Source organism: Felis catus, chromosome E3 (assembly GCF_018350175.1).
Source record: "Felis catus isolate Fca126 chromosome E3, F.catus_Fca126_mat1.0, whole genome shotgun sequence".
Taxonomy (NCBI): Eukaryota; Metazoa; Chordata; class Mammalia; order Carnivora; family Felidae; genus Felis; species Felis catus.
The window spans coordinates 24,778,089-24,798,004 of record NC_058383.1 but is presented as its reverse complement, the minus strand read 5'-3'; the positions used below and the strand labels follow the sequence as shown (position 1 = coordinate 24,798,004).

The 19,916-nt window shown below is 37.3% G+C and overlaps 2 protein-coding genes across 16 annotated transcripts in view; one reads left to right on the top strand and one right to left on the bottom strand.

Annotated features, from left to right (window-relative positions):
- ERI2 (ERI1 exoribonuclease family member 2) overlaps window positions 1-19,916 on the bottom strand; it is a 63,387-nt gene that overhangs the window by 38,937 nt on the left and 4,534 nt on the right. For 5 of the 13 annotated variants that reach the window (XM_023246911.2, XM_045047432.1, XM_045047433.1 and 2 more), the window contains exons 6-9: window positions 19,275-19,375; window positions 18,926-19,007; window positions 18,267-18,355; window positions 1,291-1,453 (exon numbers count right to left, since the gene is read on the bottom strand). In XM_023246911.2, the coding sequence (XP_023102679.1) occupies window positions 1,291-1,453; window positions 18,267-18,355; window positions 18,926-19,007; window positions 19,275-19,375 (435 nt within the window). Of the gene's footprint in view, window positions 1-1,290; window positions 1,986-14,849; window positions 18,068-18,266; window positions 18,356-18,925; window positions 19,008-19,274; window positions 19,376-19,916 lie in introns of those variants that run through there. The other 8 variants (XM_006942254.5, XM_003998786.5, XM_019820846.3 and 5 more) reach the window with 5 other exon arrangements.
- The window catches only part of ACSM3 (acyl-CoA synthetase medium chain family member 3), a 37,124-nt gene that overhangs the window by 13,872 nt on the left and 3,336 nt on the right, over window positions 1-19,916 (top strand). Inside the window, exons 4-13 of one of the 3 annotated variants that reach the window (XM_019820850.3) lie at window positions 1,433-1,576; window positions 1,692-1,848; window positions 2,124-2,203; window positions 3,788-3,911; window positions 4,856-4,936; window positions 10,243-10,344; window positions 11,518-11,645; window positions 11,755-11,854; window positions 14,881-15,000; window positions 17,755-17,887. In XM_019820850.3, the coding sequence (XP_019676409.2) occupies window positions 1,433-1,576; window positions 1,692-1,848; window positions 2,124-2,203; window positions 3,788-3,911; window positions 4,856-4,936; window positions 10,243-10,344; window positions 11,518-11,645; window positions 11,755-11,854; window positions 14,881-15,000; window positions 17,755-17,796 (1,078 nt within the window). In that variant the 3' untranslated portion in view covers window positions 17,797-17,887. Of the gene's footprint in view, window positions 1-1,432; window positions 1,577-1,691; window positions 1,849-2,123; window positions 2,204-3,787; window positions 3,912-4,855; window positions 4,937-10,242; window positions 10,345-11,517; window positions 11,646-11,754; window positions 11,855-14,880; window positions 15,001-15,388; window positions 15,783-17,754; window positions 17,888-19,916 lie in introns of those variants that run through there. The other 2 variants (XM_045047436.1, XM_045047437.1) reach the window with 2 other exon arrangements.

Here is a 19,916-nt window from a genome sequence, read left to right as displayed (position 1 = left end):
GGTGGCTTAGTCATTAAGCATCCAACTCCAGCTCAGGTCATGATCTCACAGTTGGTGAGTTGGAACCCCACTTCGGGTGAGCCCTGCTTCCCTCTCTCCTCCCTCTCTCCCTCTCTCTGCCCCTCATGGGATTCTCTCTCTCTCTCTCTCTCTCTCTCTCTCTGACCCTCTCTCACTTGCTCCCTCTTGAGAGAAAGAAAGAAAGAAAGAAAGAAAGAAAGAAAGAAAGAAAGAAAGAAAGAGACTCTGACCCTCTCACTTGCTCCCTCTAGAAAGAAAGAAAGAAAGAAAGAAAGAAAGAAAGAAAGAAAGAAAGAAAGAAAGAAAAGGAAAACAGCTTTTCTACAATTCTCGTGGCCTGGATTTTCTAATTCATTCATTCTCAGCCCAGTACTCCCAGATAAAATCTCTGTGTGCAGTGTTTACCTCCTCTTAGCTGTCCTAATGTGGGGCCTGTTAGCAGCCCAGTTATCCTTCAGAACTACAGCTGATCCTTGAACAATGTGGGAATTACCAACCTGCCTTATACTGTTACCCATGACTTCTATTAACATACTCAATTTTTTAAATGCTTATTTATTTTGAGAGAGAGAGAGAAAGAGCACATGCAAGCCGGGGAGGGGCAGAGAGAGAGGGAAAGAGAGAATCCCAAGCAGACTGCACACTGTCAGTGCAGAGCCTGATGTGGGGCTCGATCTCAAGAACTGTGAGATCATGACCTGAGCTGAAATCAAGAGTCAGATGCTTAACCATTGGACTGAGCCACCCAGGCACTCATATCACTTTTAAAAAAAGAAAAGAAAAGAAAATCATATTTGAGAACATCCACAGTGAAGGGGATGGGGCAGTTCTCACATAGCCATCATTATGAGATCATAGAATCCTCATTATGCTGGTGTTATGATCAAACTCTTGAGTTTTTTTATCTATTTATTTTTTTTTAAATTTATTTATTTATTTCTGAGAGAGACAGAGAGAGAGCATGAGCAGGGGAGGAGCAGAGAGAGAGGAAGAGAGAGAATCCCAAGCAGGCTCCACACTGTCAACTCAGAGCCCCACATGGGGCTTGATCCCACAAACCATTAGATCACTACCCTAGCAGAAATCAAGAGTCAGACACTTAACTGACTGAGCCATCCAGGCACCCTCTTCAGTTTTTTAAAATGCATCAAGTCTTCTTTTTTGTATAGTAGAAAAGCTATGAAACCAGCCCATAAGTGGGCTTTGATGACAAAATTTAGTTTGATTCCAGAAAGCACCTAAGAAGATAGAGAAAGAGATGGTTTTTACCTTGGAATTCAACCCAAGTCACTGAGGCCTGACTCATAAGGTGAAGAGGTCCGAGTAGATGGTTTTTCGAGTACTTGGCTGTGGTTAACAGTTCATGGTGCTGTGTATCATGTGCAGAATCATTGTAGTTCTTTCTTTGTAGACAGGCCAGTGACAACCACACCTGTGTGAAAACAAAACACGATGAGATGATGGCCATTTACTTTACCAGTGGAACAAGTGGAACTCCGAAAATGACCGGACACACCCATAGCAGTTTTGGTTTAGGATTATCTGTAAATGGAAGGTACCTTCACGGAACTGCAGCTTGACATGTCAAAACTGCAGAGGTGACGATTCATTTATTGGTCTTTTAAATTTGTTTTTCCTACATATATCAGGATGATTCCTTGTTTTCCCAGGTTCTGGCTGGATTTGACACCTTCAGATGTGATATGGAATACCTCAGACACAGGCTGGGCAAAGTCTGCATGGAGCAGCGTCTTTTCTCCATGGATCCAAGGAGCATGTGTATTTGTACATTACTTGCCACGTTTTGAGCCAACTTCCATCTTTCAGGTAAGGCAGAGAACAAGAGGTCACCATTTAGAAATGCTTTAGCAGCGTTCCTGACAGGACTGATGAATACAGTAGCTTGCAGAAATCAGAGTGAACAACATGATTTAAGGTATTTCACACCTGGTAAGTCATTTATCCTGAAAAGATATACAGGCAAAAGGTGTGAGTGCATTTATGTTAGAATAAACAATGTTTAAGTTGTGCTGTGCCCTAAATAAACATTTAGCAACTTATTAAAGTTGTAGTAAGACTAAGAGTTTACTTCTAAATTGCAGACACTTTCTGAGTTTCCCATCACCGTCTTCTGTTCAGCGCCGACTGCATACCGAATGCTTATACAGAATGATATGACCAGGTAAGAAATGTTGGTAAATAGGCACTTAGTGGGGGTAGGAGAGAGGAAGAGTAAGCCATAAAATAAAGGATCTTTCTGCCTAAATACAAAGTTCCACACTAGTAGGTACAGAATTTAACAATCTCTTCACCCCCTTCTCCTTCTTGCTTTCATTCTTTAAATCATAATTATTACATCCAGGGCAGGCTCCCCCAAGAAAGGTGAGAAAAGGGAGGGTTTAATCACAGGTATACCCCTGAGCCCAGAGGTTATGGATAAGAAAGTGTTCAATCTTTTGGATGATGAATGTTTCATGAGCTGAGAAAGTAGAGAAATTACTCCAACTTGGAGCCCTGTCCCAGCAAATAGGAAAAAAGGATGAATGTCTTTTACTCTTGATTCCATTTGAAAGGGCACATTGGTAAATATTTTTAAATCCTTAAAATTGCTAAAACTTTTTGAATAGGAAATACTTCATATGACATATAATTCAATAGGTATATAAGATTATAGAATGGAGTCTCCCTCCAAACCTTGTCCTCAGTGTCAGTTCTCCTTCTCCCTGAAATCTGTGCTTATACAAACCAATATGCCAGTATTCTTCCCCCATTCTTTTATACACATAAATGGAAACATAGTATGCTCACAGTTCTGCACCTTCCTTTTTTTGCCTAACAGTACATCCTGGAACTGTGTGCTATCCAGTGCTATCCAATATGGTAACCACTAGCCACATGCAATTATTTAAATTTAAGTTTAATTAAAAATTCACTTCCAAAGCTGCACTAGCCATGTTTCAAGTGCTCTGTAGCCACATAGGGCTAGGTGATACTGCAGTGGATAGTGCAGATAATAGAACATTTTGATTGTGGCAAAAAATTCTATTGGACAACACTGTCCAGGAGCTTCCTTACTTTTTTTTTTTCCTTTTACAGCTCTATAGGATTCCACTGCATAAATATTCCACAGTGAATTTAACCATACAATTGGTAAATTCTTAATCACTGATTTATTTATTTATTTAAAATTTTTTTTTTCAACGTTTATTTATTTTTGGGACAGAGAGAGACAGAGCATGAACGGGGGAGGGGCAGAGAGAGAGGGAGACACAGAATCGGAAACAGGCTCCAGGCTCTGAGCCATCAGCCCAGAGCCTGACGCGTGGCTCGAACTCACGGACAGCGAGATCGTGACCTGGCTGAAGTCGGACGCTTAACCGACTGCGCCACCCAGGTGCCCCATTAATCACTGATTTAAAATGTTATTATGAGATACCTTCCCTGAGGATGACATAGCTTGCTTGCTTGCTTTTTCTTTTTCTTTCTTTCTTTCTTTCTTTCTTTCTTTCTTTCTTTCTTTCTTTCTTTCTTTTTTTTTTTTTTTTACAACAAATCACACACTCCCAGAAAATAAGAGGGGAAAAAAATGGATGTCTTGGGAGTCATTTTATGATGTTAGAAGGGTTTGTTCATTTTGTTTGTATTGAAGAGAGGAGTAAGGAAGGAACTAAAACACACTTCATATTGAATTTCATTAGAAATAACACTAATTTTCATTTCTCTCTATTCTTGTCTCCTAAATTTAACTTACTTGTTTTCTGAGAAGCTATAAGTTCAAAAGCTTAAAGCACTGTGTGAGTGCTGGGGAACCAATCAATCCTGAAGTGACTGAACAATGGAGAAACCGAACAGGTCTGGATATCTATGAAGGATATGGACAGACAGAAACGGTATATGACCTCATTGAAAAGACAGGGACGGACTCGAGTTAGCTGGATAAATAAAAAGTGATTTATATAACTGATAAATTTTAAAAATAAGTGTTTATTATATCCTTACAATTGTTTGAGGGATAGGGCAGTAGAGGAGTGGTTAGAAGAGTAGTTTAAAGAAAGTTGGAGGGAAACCAGTTACAAAAAAAAAAAGTTACAATTGTAACAGATACAGTTGTTTAAGTAGCCATTCACTGAGAAAAACCACTATAGACCTGATCAGGGCAAGGGCATCAAAATATATTTTAAATGAAAGAATGCTAGGTCAACAGACAGATTTCCCCTTATGAAAGAGCGAACTTTCTTACAGCTGCCTCAAAAATAGAAAATTCTGAGTTCCTTGCTACTTAAAACATTAAGAGTTCACTTAGATAACTCCTTGGCAAGTATACTCTAAAAGGGGTTATTTAAAGAGCTTGTAGACATAAGAAGAAGAAATTCTAGAGGAAGTGAATAAACTCATAACAAAAGTGGTTATTATGTAAGGAAAAGGAGGCATACAATGGAGCAGAAAAGGGAAAGGCTGAAAGAAATTTTTCATAGTGTCTTTTTATAATGCTTCTATTTATAAACCATAAGAGTGGTCAAAAATTAATATACCAAAAATAAAATTTACAAATGTATTAAATAGAAAGAGCAGAACAAGTATCATGCTAATATAGGTATGTTTTCATAAATATGGACATTTTAGTAATTATCAATTTATTAAGTGTTATAACTTTACTGTATGTCTTTGTTTAGTGTCTATCTCTACACTCCCTGAGAGCAGAAAATTTGTTTTATTTTTGAGTCTGGTTCATCATAAATTTTCGATAATTATTTGTTGAATGAATGCATGTGGGTGAATAAAATAATTTTAAGTTAGTTGTAATGTTACTTTATTCTTTCTTCTTCTTAACTAGGTGCTAATCTGTGGAAATTTTAAGGGAATGAAAATCAAGTCTGGCTCAATGGGAAAGCCATCTCCTGCTTTTGATGTTAAGGTTTGCACATCCCCTTCCAGGAGAATATTTAACAACCTAATCTGTTTACCACCTACCCCTACACTCCTAGTTTTGGTGATGATTTCATGCTACTTCCATGATATCTTAATTTCCACATATTAGAAATGGATTAGAGATATTAGTTTAATGGTCTCCATTTTTTTTTTTTTAGCAAAGCAGTGGCTTGTGCCTGCAGTTCTAAGCATTTTATAAGTACTAATCCATTTGATTCCCAGAAAGAACCTATAAGAGACATACCAATATAAGAACAATTTTACAATGGCTGAAGGGGAATGAGAGATACAAGTTTCCAGTTATAGAATGAATAAGTTATAAAGATAAAAGATACAGCATAGGGAATATAGTCAATCAATACAATACAATATAGTATTGTAATCATAATGTGTGATGACATATGGTAGCTACATTTGTGAGCACAACATATATAAACTTGTCAAATCATTATATTGTAAACCTGAAACTAATATAACATTGTATGTCAACTGTCATTCAATAAAGAATAAAATAAAAAAGAACCATTTTACAGATGAGGCACAGAGAGGGATCAGGAATTCACCAGAAGTCACATAGCTAGTGGCTACTAGTGCTGGGATTCAATTCCAAGCAATCTGGTTCCAATATCTATATTCTTAATCACATCATCACACTGTGCCCTTTCTGATGAAGGAGGTCAAGACCTCCTGAGGGGTCAAGTAGGCCAAAGGAAGTTACAGTTTACAGTGGCTGAAATATTTTTATCTTTCCCTAGTCCTACCAGGCCATTTCCTGGCTTTCTTTAACCATGGCCATTATTACCACCTGATCCCTAGGGAGCATCCTATTCTCCTATCTGCACACTTTTTACAGGGTTAGAAATGTTCTCAGATCAACATACCCAAAGCCAGGTATAGCCAAAGGAACTTACACTAATATATAAGAGAAAACCATAGCATAGCAACAAAAACACAAAATGGATGAGCTTACAGAATGGAGAGCTTAGAACCAAACTAAATGAGGGTTAGTTATGGATTAGATCAATGCTTCCAAAGCTTTTCTGATCATAAGAATCACCTGGATACTTGTTTTAAAACACCAATTCTCAGGCCCCTTCTAGATGAAAATGAAATCTTTGTTTTAAACAAGTGCCCCAGTTCTTATGATTAGGTAAGTCTGAGAAAATTTAGATGAAATTGATTGCTGATGTCACTGTTTATAGAATAAACCAGATGCTGGGTTCTTTCCCTTACTTTAACGTTGCTGAGAAACTTGTTTAAAGATAAGTTTGCCTCAGGGTGCCCGGGTGGCACAGTCAGTTAAGCTTCCAACTTTGGCTCAGGTCATGATCTTGTGGTCTGTGAGTTTGAGCCCTATGCCCAGCTCTGTGCTGACAGCTCAGGGCCTGGAGCCTGCTTCACATTCTGTGTCTCCCTCTCTGTCTTCTTCTCTCCTCCTTTCACTCTCTCTCTCCTTCTTTCTCAAAATAAATAAACATAAAAAAAAATTTTTTTAAAGATAGGCTTGCCTGATGGCTCAGATCTGGCTCTACTATTCACTAGCTGAATGTCTTTGGGTAAATTGTTGAAGTCTCAGTTTCCTGATTTGTAAAATAGGGACTATGGTGAACGGCTTGGGACTTACTTGGTTGTAGCACTAAAAGTCATACATCCCAGGGACACTCTCCTGCCTTTGTCCTGGGCAAACTGAGATGGTTGGTCGCCCTAATAATGAAACTGATATCATAGGTTTCTTGTGAGGATTAAATGAGATAATATCCCTAAAGAGCATAACAAAGTTCTTGGCACATAATAAAGGCCTAAAAGATAGGTGCCATTACTATCATTCAGCTCTCCCTTGCATTCCCTTCCTTTGAAAAGCTTTTCTTTTCTTTTTTTCTTTTCATGTTTATTTATTTATTTTGAGAGAGAGAGTGCGAAAGGGAGAAGGGCAGAGAGGGAGGGAGAGACGGGGTGGGGGGGGGAGAGGCAGAGAGAGAGAGAGAGAGAGAGAGAGACAGAGACAGAGTATCCAAAGCAGGCTCTGCACTGATAGCAGAGAGCCTGATGTGGGGCTCGAACCCACAAACCGCAAGATCATGACCTGAGCCAAAGTCGGACACTTAACCAACTGAGCCACCCAGGCACCCCTGAAAACCTTTTCTAAGAAGAGATGGTCAGGGAGCCCTGGTTACATTCTGTAAACAGGCTTAATAATAGTTCATTGGTTTATAGGATGCCTTAGGTTGGAGAAAGAAATATTGATAGTTGAGCCTTCTCTTGTCTGCATTATATGCAATCAGGTTGGCATTTCACAAAGTTGTGTTCCTTTCTTCCCTCTTAATGACAATTCCCAACATGCATTGCTATGAAGTTCTCACAGTACAGCTGTACTCACATGAATCCCAACAGCAATGTATCACCACTTCCCCACTAACCAGCAATGTATCACCACTTCCCCACTAATTTAAGCCCTGTGGATTTCTTTTTTTTTTTTTTTTAATTTTTTTTTCAACGTTTATTTATTTTTGGGACAGAGAGAGACAGAGCATGAATGGGGGAGGGGCAGAGAGAGAGGGAGACACAGAATCGGAAACAGGCTCCAGGCTCTGAGCCATCAGCCCAGAGCCTGACGCGGGGCTCGAACTCACGGACCGCGAGATCGTGACCTGGCTGAAGTCGGAAGCTTAACCGACTGGGCCACCCAGGCGCCCCAAGCCCTGTGGATTTCTCGAGCAACTATATTTGAATGCACAAAGGATGTGGCCAAGAGGAAAACTGCTCTATCATGCATCCCCACTCAGCATCATCACCTTCATTTCCCCCCCCAATTTTTTATTGTAATAAAATACACATAGGAGCGCCTGGGTGGCTCAGTCGGTTGAACGTCCGGCTTCGGCTCAGGTCATGATCTCATGGTTTGTGAGTTCGAGCCCCGCGTCGGGCTCTGTGCTGACAGCTCGGAGCCTGGAGCCTGTTTTGGATTCTGTGTCTCTCTCTCTGCTCCTCCCCTGCTCATGCTCTGTCTCTGTCTCTCAAAATAAATAAACATTTAAAAAAATAAGAAATTAAAAAAAATAAATAATAAAAACACATAAAATTTATCATCTTGACCATTTTAAGTGCATAATTCAGTGGTATTAAATACATTCATAATATTGTGTACCTATTACCACTATCCATCTCCATAACTCTTTTCATCTCGTAAAACTGATTCTATATCCATTAAACAGTAACTTCCCATTCCCCAATGCCCCCAGCCCTGGCAACCATTCTACTTTCTATGACAACTCTATGTTGTGCTTATCCCAACAGGTGCCCTCCTCAATGCCCATCACCCACTTTCCCCTCCCTCCCACCCTCCCATCAACCCTCAGTTTTTTCTCAGTTTTTATGACTACTATTTATAAGTGGAATCATAGTGTTCATCTTTTTGTGATTGGCTTATCACACTTAGCATAATGTCCTCAAGTTTCATCCATGTAGCATGTGTCAGCATTGCCTTCCTTTCTAAGGCTGAATAATATTCCACTGGATTGGCTATAACACATTTTGCTTTTCTATTCATCTGTCAATGGGTGCTTGGGTTCTTTCCACATTTTAGCTATTACAAATATCTCTTGAAGAACATGATTTTAAATCTTTTGTGTATATACCCAGAAGTAGAAATGCTAGATCATATGGTAATTCTATTTTTAATTTTTTGAGGAACTGCCATACTGTTTTCTACAGTGCCCATACCATTTTACATTCCCACAACAATGTCCAAAGGTTCCAATCCCTCCATATCGTCACCAACACTTATTTTCTGTTTTTTTTTTTTTTTGATAGTAGCCATCCTAATGGGTGTGAAGCGGTATCTCCTTGTAATTTTGATTTGCATTTCCCTAATGCAGCTATCTTCATTTTTAACTTCTCCCCAAGAGCTCTTATTACTGCTTTTGTTACCTAGATAAGAGCATCTGCAGTGACATCCTGGAATCTGGGGATATACTCCAACCAGCTGGATATGAGATTCTTGCAACTTCAAAGCTCAAAGCCCATAATTTTCATGATTTTAAGAACACTTGAATAAGGAACATGATTCTCTCCAGAAATAGAACATTTTGTCTCTTTCTCATCTATTAAAGAGTAGTCTGTGAGAAGTATTTAGAACTCTTAAAACATCTCCTTTCCATCAGTAATTCCTTGATACCGGAGCCAAATATTCTTTAGATGACTGGGTGGGAATTTATATTTTTTTTATTTACAAGAACTTAAAAGTAAGATTTTACATTTAGAATTCCTCTGCCTTTCAAGTTTCTTTTTGGAGACATAGCTCATTTCCATCTGGAAAGTGCCAAATAAGTATTATACCCTTATTTTCCACACAAGCCATTTCACACAAACCTGGGTTTGAAGGCTCTTGGAGGATATATGTAAAAGTAGAGTGTTCATGTTTAAAAACAGCTAAAAGTTACTTAAAGCAAAATCTGGCGCATGAGTTAAGCAATCAACCTGAGAAATGTGCATGTGGATTTTTAAAAAGTGGACTAACTCCCTAAAGAGATTCTACAAAGAAGTGTAATGATGAAAAAGGATAAGATCTGGAGTGTGGTTGTTGAGATTTGAATTCCAGCTCAGTCATGTACTTTGTTGCTTAAACTTTGCACCTCAGTTTCCTCATACGTAAAATGAGCATAGTGATAGTGATAACCAGATAGGATTGTTGTAAGGACTAAAGAAAACAATACATGTGGAGTACGTAGAGCTCTAGCATTTATTACTTGGAATGCAGTCAGTGCTTACGAAATGCTAGGCACTTCAGAGAATCAGGAGGACTGGGGAGAAGGTAAGAAAGCAAGACTTTTGACATATCACCAGTGTCTCCACCAGAGAACATTCCCCTTTCCTCGCTTGTAATGGGCTCCTGAAGTAAGGTTTTGTTTGTTCCACAGTTAAATTTTGAAAAACTGGTAATGAAATATTTACTTAAAAGATAATCAAGATATGTTGCCAATTGATAAAAGCAGGCTGTAAAACAGTATATATAAAGTGATTCTATTTTTTCTATGTCTATATTGTCTCAAAAAATATCACCAAAAGTGTGATTATTGGTAGATAGTGAAATTAAAGACATTTTTTATTCTTCTTTCACGTTTTGCTAACTTGCATTTTAAAATATATTTTGCAGTAAGAATTTAAGTAAAACATATTTCTTCTGGGAATTAAAATATACTTAAAATACAAAACAAAACATGCAAAGTAAAAATTTAACATGTTGGCACATTAAATAAAATATTCCCTTAAATAAATCATTCTATTTTATCCTAGATTTTAGACATAAATGGCAATGTCCTACCTCCTGGAGAAGAAGGAGATATTGGCATTCAAGTCCTACCTAATCGACCACTTGGCCTTTTTGCTCATTACATAGTAAGAGATTTATTTCCTATTTAATTCTCAAAAGGAGAGCCTGGGTGGCTCAGTTATTTAAGCACTGACTCTTGATAGGGGCTTAGGTCATGATCCCATGGTTTGTAGGATCGAGTCCCACAACAGGCTCTATGCTGACAGTGTGGAGCCTGATTGGGATTCTCTCTCTCCCTTTCTCTGCCCTTCCCCTGCTCTCCCTCTCTCTCTCAAAATGAATAAATAATACAAAAATACATATTTTAAAAAGTGCTTGGTAACTATCCCTATTTGCCACAAAACACACGTAGGATAGGTGCTTGGCTTTTTGAGAGACTCATTGTCCTGAATTGTAATCCCTCAGGTAGGAAACTGAAGAAACGCCCAAATGCTTATTCTCCCTGGGCTAGATCACTGCTCCAGGCCCATGAGGGTAAGAGAAGGGAGCCCTAGAAAGACAGCCCTCTTTGTATACACTGATCATCTCCAATAGAAGACAGCACCCAATCATTTTCCTGAAATGTGATTAGTGGTTTCCCTTCTGAACAGCAGTGAGAGGGAAAGAAAGTGGGGCAGTGGGATTCAGTAAATGTCTTTCACTAGAGCCTTTACAGGCTCCCTACTGTTTGCAGACCTATTTTCATGTCTAATTGAAGTATATATATTTTAAAGTTTGCATCAATATAATCAAAAGTCCAGGTTCTACTTGTCAGTGAATTTTACATAATGTAACAATCCTTCATTTTTCCTCCTACCAAGTTGCAGAACCGGTTTTGTTTCTAAAACAAAATACAAAAACAGAAAAACTGCTCTTTGAATTATTAGGTGCTGGTGCTTTCTTTTAACTCTAAGCATTCACTTCTCGCTTTTCCTACCCGTATTAGATATTAACCACTTAGCAAAAGACTTAATTAGCCCATATCTTGGAGCTCTGAACTCTTGCAGAGAGTTTAGTGATCATCATAGACAATTCTCAGGATGGCAGCATGCCTAGTCTTTGTAACTGTAGTTTACCTCTCTTTGATTGGGCTAGCTCAATGCTGGAATTGCATCCTTACTTCCTGCACTGGCTTCTCTTCATTCCAAGGCTTCTCAAAGAAACCAAACTTTTTTTTTTCTCCTTCAACACTTAAAAATCCGACCGAACAGAAGAATCACATTCACAGTAATATTAACAAAATGCTACTTGTTTCACAGGATAATCCTACAAAAACAGCTTCAACCTTACGAGGCAATTTCTATATCACTGGGGACCGGGGCTATATGGATGAAGATGGGTATTTCTGGTTTGTCGCAAGATCAGATGATATCATATTATCCTCTGGGTAATTTTCTTTTTCATCTGTGCATATGTCTAAGTTAATTGATCGTCAGTGTTCTAGAGTGAACCTGCTGCTCACCTTTATATATTCCTGTCATATGTTTATTTCCCAGTTACAGAATTGGACCATTTGAGGTAGAAAGTGCCCTGATTGAGCATCCTGCAGTTGCAGAGGCAGCTGTTGTCAGCAGCCCAGATCCCATCAGGGGAGAGGTAAAAAAAAATGGATTCATCTCCACTTTATAATTTGTTGGCTGTCTAACACATACTTTTCAACAGTTTATGGAAACACAATTAAGTGATTCATTCACTAACTTTGCAAGTCACATAGTCATTAGTAAATATGCTAGTCAGGAAAGAATTGCTAAAGACTGAAAATATATATAAGGAATTTGAATTCTTTCCACGCAGGGATGGTGTGAATGCCAACAACTCAGGTTCACAGTAGGATAGGATGTCAGAGGTCAGCTAGATAGAATCGCGTTATTCCCCAGGTTTGGAAACAACATGGTCCCGTATGTAGTTGAGGAGGATAGGCTGGCATCACATATCAGGGGTGGGAGCAAGGTCAAAGGTAGGAACCGAGGCAGCAATTAAAAGTAGGCTGGGTAGGGGCGCCTGGGTGGCGCAGTCGGTTAAGCGTCCGACTTCAGCCAGGTCACGATCTCGTGGTCCGTGATTTCGAGCCCCGCGTCAGGCTCAGGGCTGATGGCTCAGAGCCTGGAGCCTGTTTCTGATTCTGTGTCTCCCTCTCTCTCTGCCCCTCCCCTGCTCATGCTCTGTCTCTCTCTGTCCCAAAAATAAATAAAAAACGTTGAAAAAAAAAAAAAAAAGAAGTAGGCTGGGTAGGTAGCCAAGTAGAGAATTCAAAAAAAGCTGTGAATAAGACAGGAGTCCTGAAAGCTCTTCCTTTTTTTTTTTTTTTTTTTTTTTTTTTTTAAAGTAAATGCCCAATGATGGGCTTGAACTCACGACCCTGAGATCAAGCGTCACATGTTTTACTGACTAAACCAGCCAGGCACCCTTGAAAGCTCATTCTTATTGGGGTTGGTCAAATGGTAGTTTGGGTTTAAAGTTTCCATGCCACTCTTCAGGTCCCCTTTGCCAGGCAAGGCCCCCAATATTCCAGATAGATGAGAGCAGGGAATTGAGCTGGTGATTAAAATTTATTCCTTCACTCTGAACTCCACCAGTAGGATCACACAGCTTTTTGGAATTTGAAGGACATTGGACATAGACTAATGCAATGACAGACATAAATATTCTCTATCTGCACCATCCAATACAATAACCACACATGGCTATACAGCACTTGAGATATGGCTGGTGTGGCTGAGAACATTTTTATTTCATTTTAATTTAAATTTAAACAGCTACATGTGGCTAGTGATTACTATATTAAATAGCACAACTGTAGGCTCTTCTCATAAAAATGCAAAATTTTGCATAGAATTTGAGAGAAATTCTGAAGCCCACTTAAGGATTTTAATTAAAAAAAAACAAAAAAACAAAAAAAAAAACAGGGGCGCCTGGGTGGCTCAGTCGGTTGAGCGGCCGACTTCGGCTCAGGTCATGATCTCGAGGTCCATGAGTTCAAGCCCCACGTCGGGCTCTGTGCTGACAGCTCAGAGCCTGGAGCCTGTTTCAGATTCTGTGTCTCCCTCTCTCTGACCCTCCCCCGTTCGTGCTCTGTCTCACTGTGTCTCAAAAATAAATAAACGTTAAAAAAAATTTTTTTTTAAAAACAAACAAAAAAAAACAACAAACAGATCATCTAGGTGGCACAGTTATTAGACATCTGGACTCTTGATTTCAGCTCAGGTAATGATCCCAGCATCATGGGATCAATTCCCACATCGGGCTCCATGCTGAGCATGGCACCTGCTTGAGATTCTCTCTCTCTCTCCCTTTGTCCCTCTCCCCACTCACACACTCTCTCTGTAAAACAAAACAAAACAAAACCCAAAAAACAAAAAACTTGTACTTCTAATACTACAACTAATACTTAATATTTCTGATGACTTAGCATGTTCCAGGTATTATAAGCCCTACACAGGGCCTGTATATGTAAGCTTATCTAATTTTCACAACCTCTTTTTTTTTTTTTTTTTTTTGGAGAAGGAAACTGAGGCACTGAAATGTATCCTAACTTCCCCAAGATTACACAACCAAGTGTGATTCGAACCCAGGCTGTCTGATTTTAAAGTTCATGCTCTTAACCATGTTAGGGTGTTCCTTATTAGTTTACCATCTTATGTAATGATTTATAAAGACTTTTATAAAAATAAAGTAGACCTTATCCAAGGTGTACAAGTCATCAATATGCAAACTAATAATTACAAATATTAGTTCTCAATGTGCATCTGAATTATTCACTTATAACAAGGATAAATTTAATTCATGAAAATGTTGATAAAGCAGAAGAGTAGGTATAAACACAAAAACATTTTATGAAATATCAAAAAATGGATAGGATAAAATTGTATAAATGCGTATATATATGATCCAAAAACTGGGCAGGATTTTCCAGAACACTTCAAAGAAGAGTGAATTTAGAAAAACAGCATTTGTGAGCATAAAGTGATGAAGTCTTCCCTGTCTTCTGTCAATTAGAGAACTACGGTCACTATCACTTTTGCTCGTTTCTCAGGGCCAGGTAATTGGTCAGAGTAGTAGCAAAGTGGCTGTTGGAATCTTCACAGTCTTACATCAACACAAGTGTCTCTGGAATAAAAAGTGTGCAGTCTCAACTATTCCCTTCCACAAGGATATGGCAAACTAAGTGTGAATACTCTTTATAAGGGCCATACTGAGGGTGGGGATCTAGAAAGTAGGCTAGATAGGCTAGGTTGTTATCCAAGAGACTGTACTTAGTACATTGTCAAGTTTCTAAGAAGAAATTTTCTTGAAGGAAATAAAAGATGAGGCAAGAAGTCAAGAGCAAAGACAGCTCAGAAACACAAACAGGTCAGAAAGTAAAGTTCAAGATGTTTTTAGGTAAGAAGTTTCAAGTTATTGGCAAAGCAGGGGTCCCAGAAATTCTTGAATTAGATACAGAACAGGAGGTGTGGGACTCAAATGGCTGGCTTAAGAGCACAGAGCTGGGATCAAACCCTATGAGGCCTTCTGCCCCCAATCCCAGGCACTTAGATTCCCAGTTAGAAAAAGTAAACAAGACACACTGAAACATAAAAATGCATAACATATCTTCCTGGTGTTTCAAAAATTTTTTTTTTCAGGTAGTAAAGGCTTTTATTGTTCTGAGCCATGATTACAAGTCACATGATCAAGAACAACTAAAAAAGGAGATTCAGGAACATGTAAAAAAAATTACAGCACCTTATAAATATCCCAGAAAGGTAAGTATTCTAATTATGATGACAATTTGCTTAGTGTTCTGAAAAACTTCAGCTGTTTACTTTTTCCATTTTAATGAATATTCTCCTCAAACATGTCACACCAAATATTCCAAACTGAACTAATGACATGGATAAGATTCAGAATCTTTGAGATTAAAATGAAATTCTTGACATAATTTTCTGGGTCATCTGGCTAACTGGACTTGTAGTAAATACTAAATACCAAGAAAAAACTCCTCAACAATACCTCTGCTGTTTTGGTTGTTACCAAAACCCACCCAGATGGGTACCTTAATTCTTTCACTTAGAGATAATAAAACTGCTATATAATTGGATTTGTCTAAAGATGAAAACTTCTTGGCTAATTTTTTTCCCTTGATACCAACAGGTAGAATTTATTCAAGAGTTGCCAAAGACTATCAGTGGGAAGATAAAAAGAAATGAACTAAGGAAGAAAGAATGGGAAATGATTTAAATCCATTCCATTCTATTATTTATCATAGTATCTATAAAACAAAGACTGTACAAATACAAGATTATGGAGAGGTGATTAAAAATATAATAGTATACTTGTAAATTGTTGATTTAAAATGACTTATGGTTGGGGTGTCTGGCTGGCTTAGTCAGTAGAGCATGCAACTCTTGATCTCAGGGTTGTACGTTCGAGCCCCACATTGGATGCAGGGATTCCTTAAAAAAAAAAAAATCTTTAAATAAATATCTTGTGGTTATAACATCAGAGGCTGAATTTTGAAATAAAATATTCGGTAAATTCCTCTGCATTAGTGTCAATGTTCTCATGACTTTGGTAATATAAAAAGAATACCATCAATTGCTGAGAAATTTTTAAACATGTATTATCCAAACCAAGTTTCTGATGTGTTGGTTTTCAAACTCTAGTTGAGTAATTCTTCTGGTATGTTGATGTACAAATCAGAACAAATCTTCAAGCTTTGAAGTAAAACTAAATAACTTATTATAAAAGTTTTTAGGGGTTCCTGGATGGCTCAGTCAGTAAGTGTCCAACTCTTGATTTCAGGCTCAGGTCATGATATCACAGTTCATGAGCTTGAGCCCTGCTGTCAGACTCTGTTCTGACAGTGTGGAGCCTGCTTGGGATTCTCTCTCCCTCTCCTCCCTGGACCCACCCTCTCGTGCTCTTTTTCCGTCTCTCAAAATAAATAAATAAAAGTTTTTAGAAAAATAAAAAAATATATCAGATTTCCTAATTCTTAAAGTACAAGCGTCTACCTGAAAATAGACTAGGGATTTTTAATAGTCACATTTTTATTCAAGTAATTTAAAAACAGTTTAAATTTATTTCAAGGTCTACCTGTAAAAGAAGGATGTTATATACTATTGTTGTTTATTATATCTAATCTAATAGAATATACAAAATATTTGTGGTTTTTGATAAAAGTATGATAAATTTGGCACGTTAATATATGACAAAAATAAAAGTGTAAGACGATTATCAGAATATTCATGATGTTTGGAAATTCAAGGAACAATCAGGATTCATAGATGAATGAATACAAGAGAAGTGTTAGGTAACTGATCAAGGAAATTTAAAGTGTGTGAAATCAATTTTTTTCTCATTTTCAGTGTGTGTGCATGAATGTGTGTTTAATAGCCCCAGTGCAGTCTACAGAACTCAGATATGCTAAGTCCCCATGACTTGTAGCCCTATACACTTTTTTCTCTTTATCACACAAAAAGTCACATTAAAGTAAAAACACAGTTTAGTCATAGGGAAGGTTTATCAATTCCTCATTGAAGGTCTGAGTCTCAATGAATTTTTAGTAGAAAAATTTACATTTCTGTCACAAATATGGCTTATTTCTGGGGAACTAAAAGTGGGTCCCCCCGGAGAATGAGACAGAATGCTGCTGTTGGCTCTCTCCTTTCGAAGTGTTTGTTCCCACTTAAAATAACCACAACATTTTCTATTTTCTTGGTATTTCCCATTTGGGCAACAAAAGAAGACTTTTCCATGGTTTGGTCCATTATTAGAAACAACAAGTCTCTTAGATCTTCGGCCACACTTGCATAATGGAGGTGTCATTTTCCCACTCTTCCAAGATCCTTCTAGGTTAACTGTAGAAGCTAAGACAGAGGGGAGGACCTTCTGGGAACAACTTCTCACTGGGAAGCCATCAGGTGATGTAGGCTTTTCTTCATGAATAGTGAAGGACTGTTTTTTTGCTGGTGGGAAAGCTGGGAGACTGGATGGATTCCTTTTAGTACTACCTAAAAGGAGGGGGTATTTCCCCAAAACTGAAGGATGAGACATACTGGCATTAATACTGTTGGAGCTACTTGATTTGCATTCAGGTAATTTAAAGTCAGAAGCAACTGAACCTTGATCTTTGGCATCTTTTACATGATAAATAGTAGTATGTGGACTCTTATAAACAATAGACTTAGAGGTCTCAGAGTTTTGAGGAGTTTCTTCTGTGCCTTCCTTTAAAATCATTAATCTTTCTATGGAATTAAGTGAAGTGTCTAAGTTTGAGTCATTAATGGGAGGTATACAATCTATATTTTGCTCAGGCTGAGATGCTGGCAGTAAAGCTACATCCTCCCAATCAGCCAACATAGGTAAACAATCAAGAGCAGAACTCATTTCCATATCAGAAATATGATTAACAGATGAAACGGTAGTTGAAATAAGTACCAATTCTGAACTAACTGTTGAAGACTTAGGTTTGGTACTAAATGCAAGGTGTTCATTTTTTATGTGCTTCTGCATAGGTGTATTCAAGCTGGGAGACTGCAACTGCTCCAGGGAAGTAGAGGGCTTTGTATTAAAAAGAGATAAATAGCCTTTGCCACCGTGAAGACCCACTTTTACATTGCTCTTTAGTTGGAACTGATCTTGTCCCTTTATAGGAGAATTCACACCAGCTGACCTCAACTGAACTTTTTCATGAGAATTTACTGTATTTTTAGGCTCCCTATCATATGTGCTCAGACCCCAAATGCTACTGTTGCAGGCCGATGCTTCTTCAACTTGATTCGTATTCAAATTTCTGGCCAAATTTTTGGGATTCTTCTTAGTGGGAACCTATGATTCCACAGAATAGCTTTAGAAACTGTACATTCATAATTTATTTATTATACACTATATGATTTGACAAAAAAAGAAAAATGTCATCATTCATTGATTTATCAATGATTGCATGCAATGGTATCTGTATTTCCATGAACCTATGATTACTTCTGGAGTTTGATATAACAAAATAAAGAGGCAAGATACCACTAACCTTGTTCAAGGACCTTGTAATTTTCATTAAGCAACCATCCCTGATCATTTTCCAAGCAAGAAGGGCAGTATTCCGAGAATCATCCAACCCTGAGTAAATAGATATCAAACACTGAATTTAGTAGTACCAGCATAAAGAAGTATAGCAAAAATAAGAAATCACAATTTAAATTGGAGCATACTATTTATGATCATCTACTAATTTTAATCATGATAAATTAGACTAGCAAAAAGCTGTGGCAACTGTACCAATAAAAGACAAGATCACACACATTTATAGAGAAGATGATAAAAATCTATTACAGTTCGCAAAACTGTAAGCAACATTCTGTAGGGGCCATGTTTTGTGAGTAATCTAATGATCTTGTTTGGTTTTTTCACTAATTCAATGTATTATCTGGGCATTTGTTAAATCTCCATTTGGTTTAGCTAATTTCCATTCTTTTTAGCAACTAACCCACTAGATGGCAGTCTTTATCCTACAATACTAGTAATTTGAAAGTCAGAAATAATTTGAATGGTATAGTATAGATTAGGAGGTTTTTTTAGGTTGAAGGATATTCTTTATTAATGACATCACCAAAAACATGAGATTCATATGAAAGATTTTGTAAAAATCAAATGACTTAGATAATAAAATTATTTTTAATTTATACTAACCAGAATGTTCTCTTCCCAAGAATTCTATTCCCACTTCCTGCAGGGCACCACTTAGTCCTTTTGGTTTTCTTCTATAGAAAATCTAATCAAATAAAAGAAGACATATCCAAAAAAGGTTACTATTAGAAAGTCTATACATTAACCACTTACTTTTCATAATTTTTAGTTCTATTAGATTTGGAATGTGTTTATTATGTTGTGCTGTTTTACAGACTTTAAAAAATGTATTTATGTAAAAGTTTCAAAAGAAAACATTTCGCTTATAGTAACCTATAGCCATGCGTGGGATGAAGTTTCATCATTTTTTCAGTAGAAGAAAAGTGAACATGCCCCCATCTTTGACGCTTACCTTATAAGTTACTCTGAGATCAATCCAAGAATTTAAGAACACAGGTTTTAACAGCTGTTTTCTTTTACACTCATACTCCAGGCAAACCCCCAAGTCCCAGTCTGCATTAAGTATATTAAAATAGAACAAATTCAAAGATGCCAAGCAGTTTTTACTTACGCTATCAACATTTATAAATAAAAGGTTGAAAGATGATATAAAATAAAATACTAAAATTTATAAAAACATAATATAGTGCTCGCTTCGGCAGCATATACACTAGAAAAACATAATATACATAATATACAGTATACCACCAAAACATACTATATTCTATAGTATATGTACCATATATAGTGTATAAGCTATAATGTGTATGCTGTAACAATATACTATATAATATAAAATAAAATTTCATTGCTGTTAATATCTAACAATTATTCACTTTACATAATTTACTATTAAGAAATTAAGTTGGTAACTAAATTTCAAAATAATTTCTTAAACACCCCAAAAAACACACTAAATATTTCAGAGAGAATAAGGTGTCAAGTTACAAGGCCTACATGGAGAAGGTTATCTGTTTTTAAAATTCTAGGAAAAAACTAATGTAACTGAGAAACCAGACATCTTACAGAAACCTAAAACCAAATATGACTATCA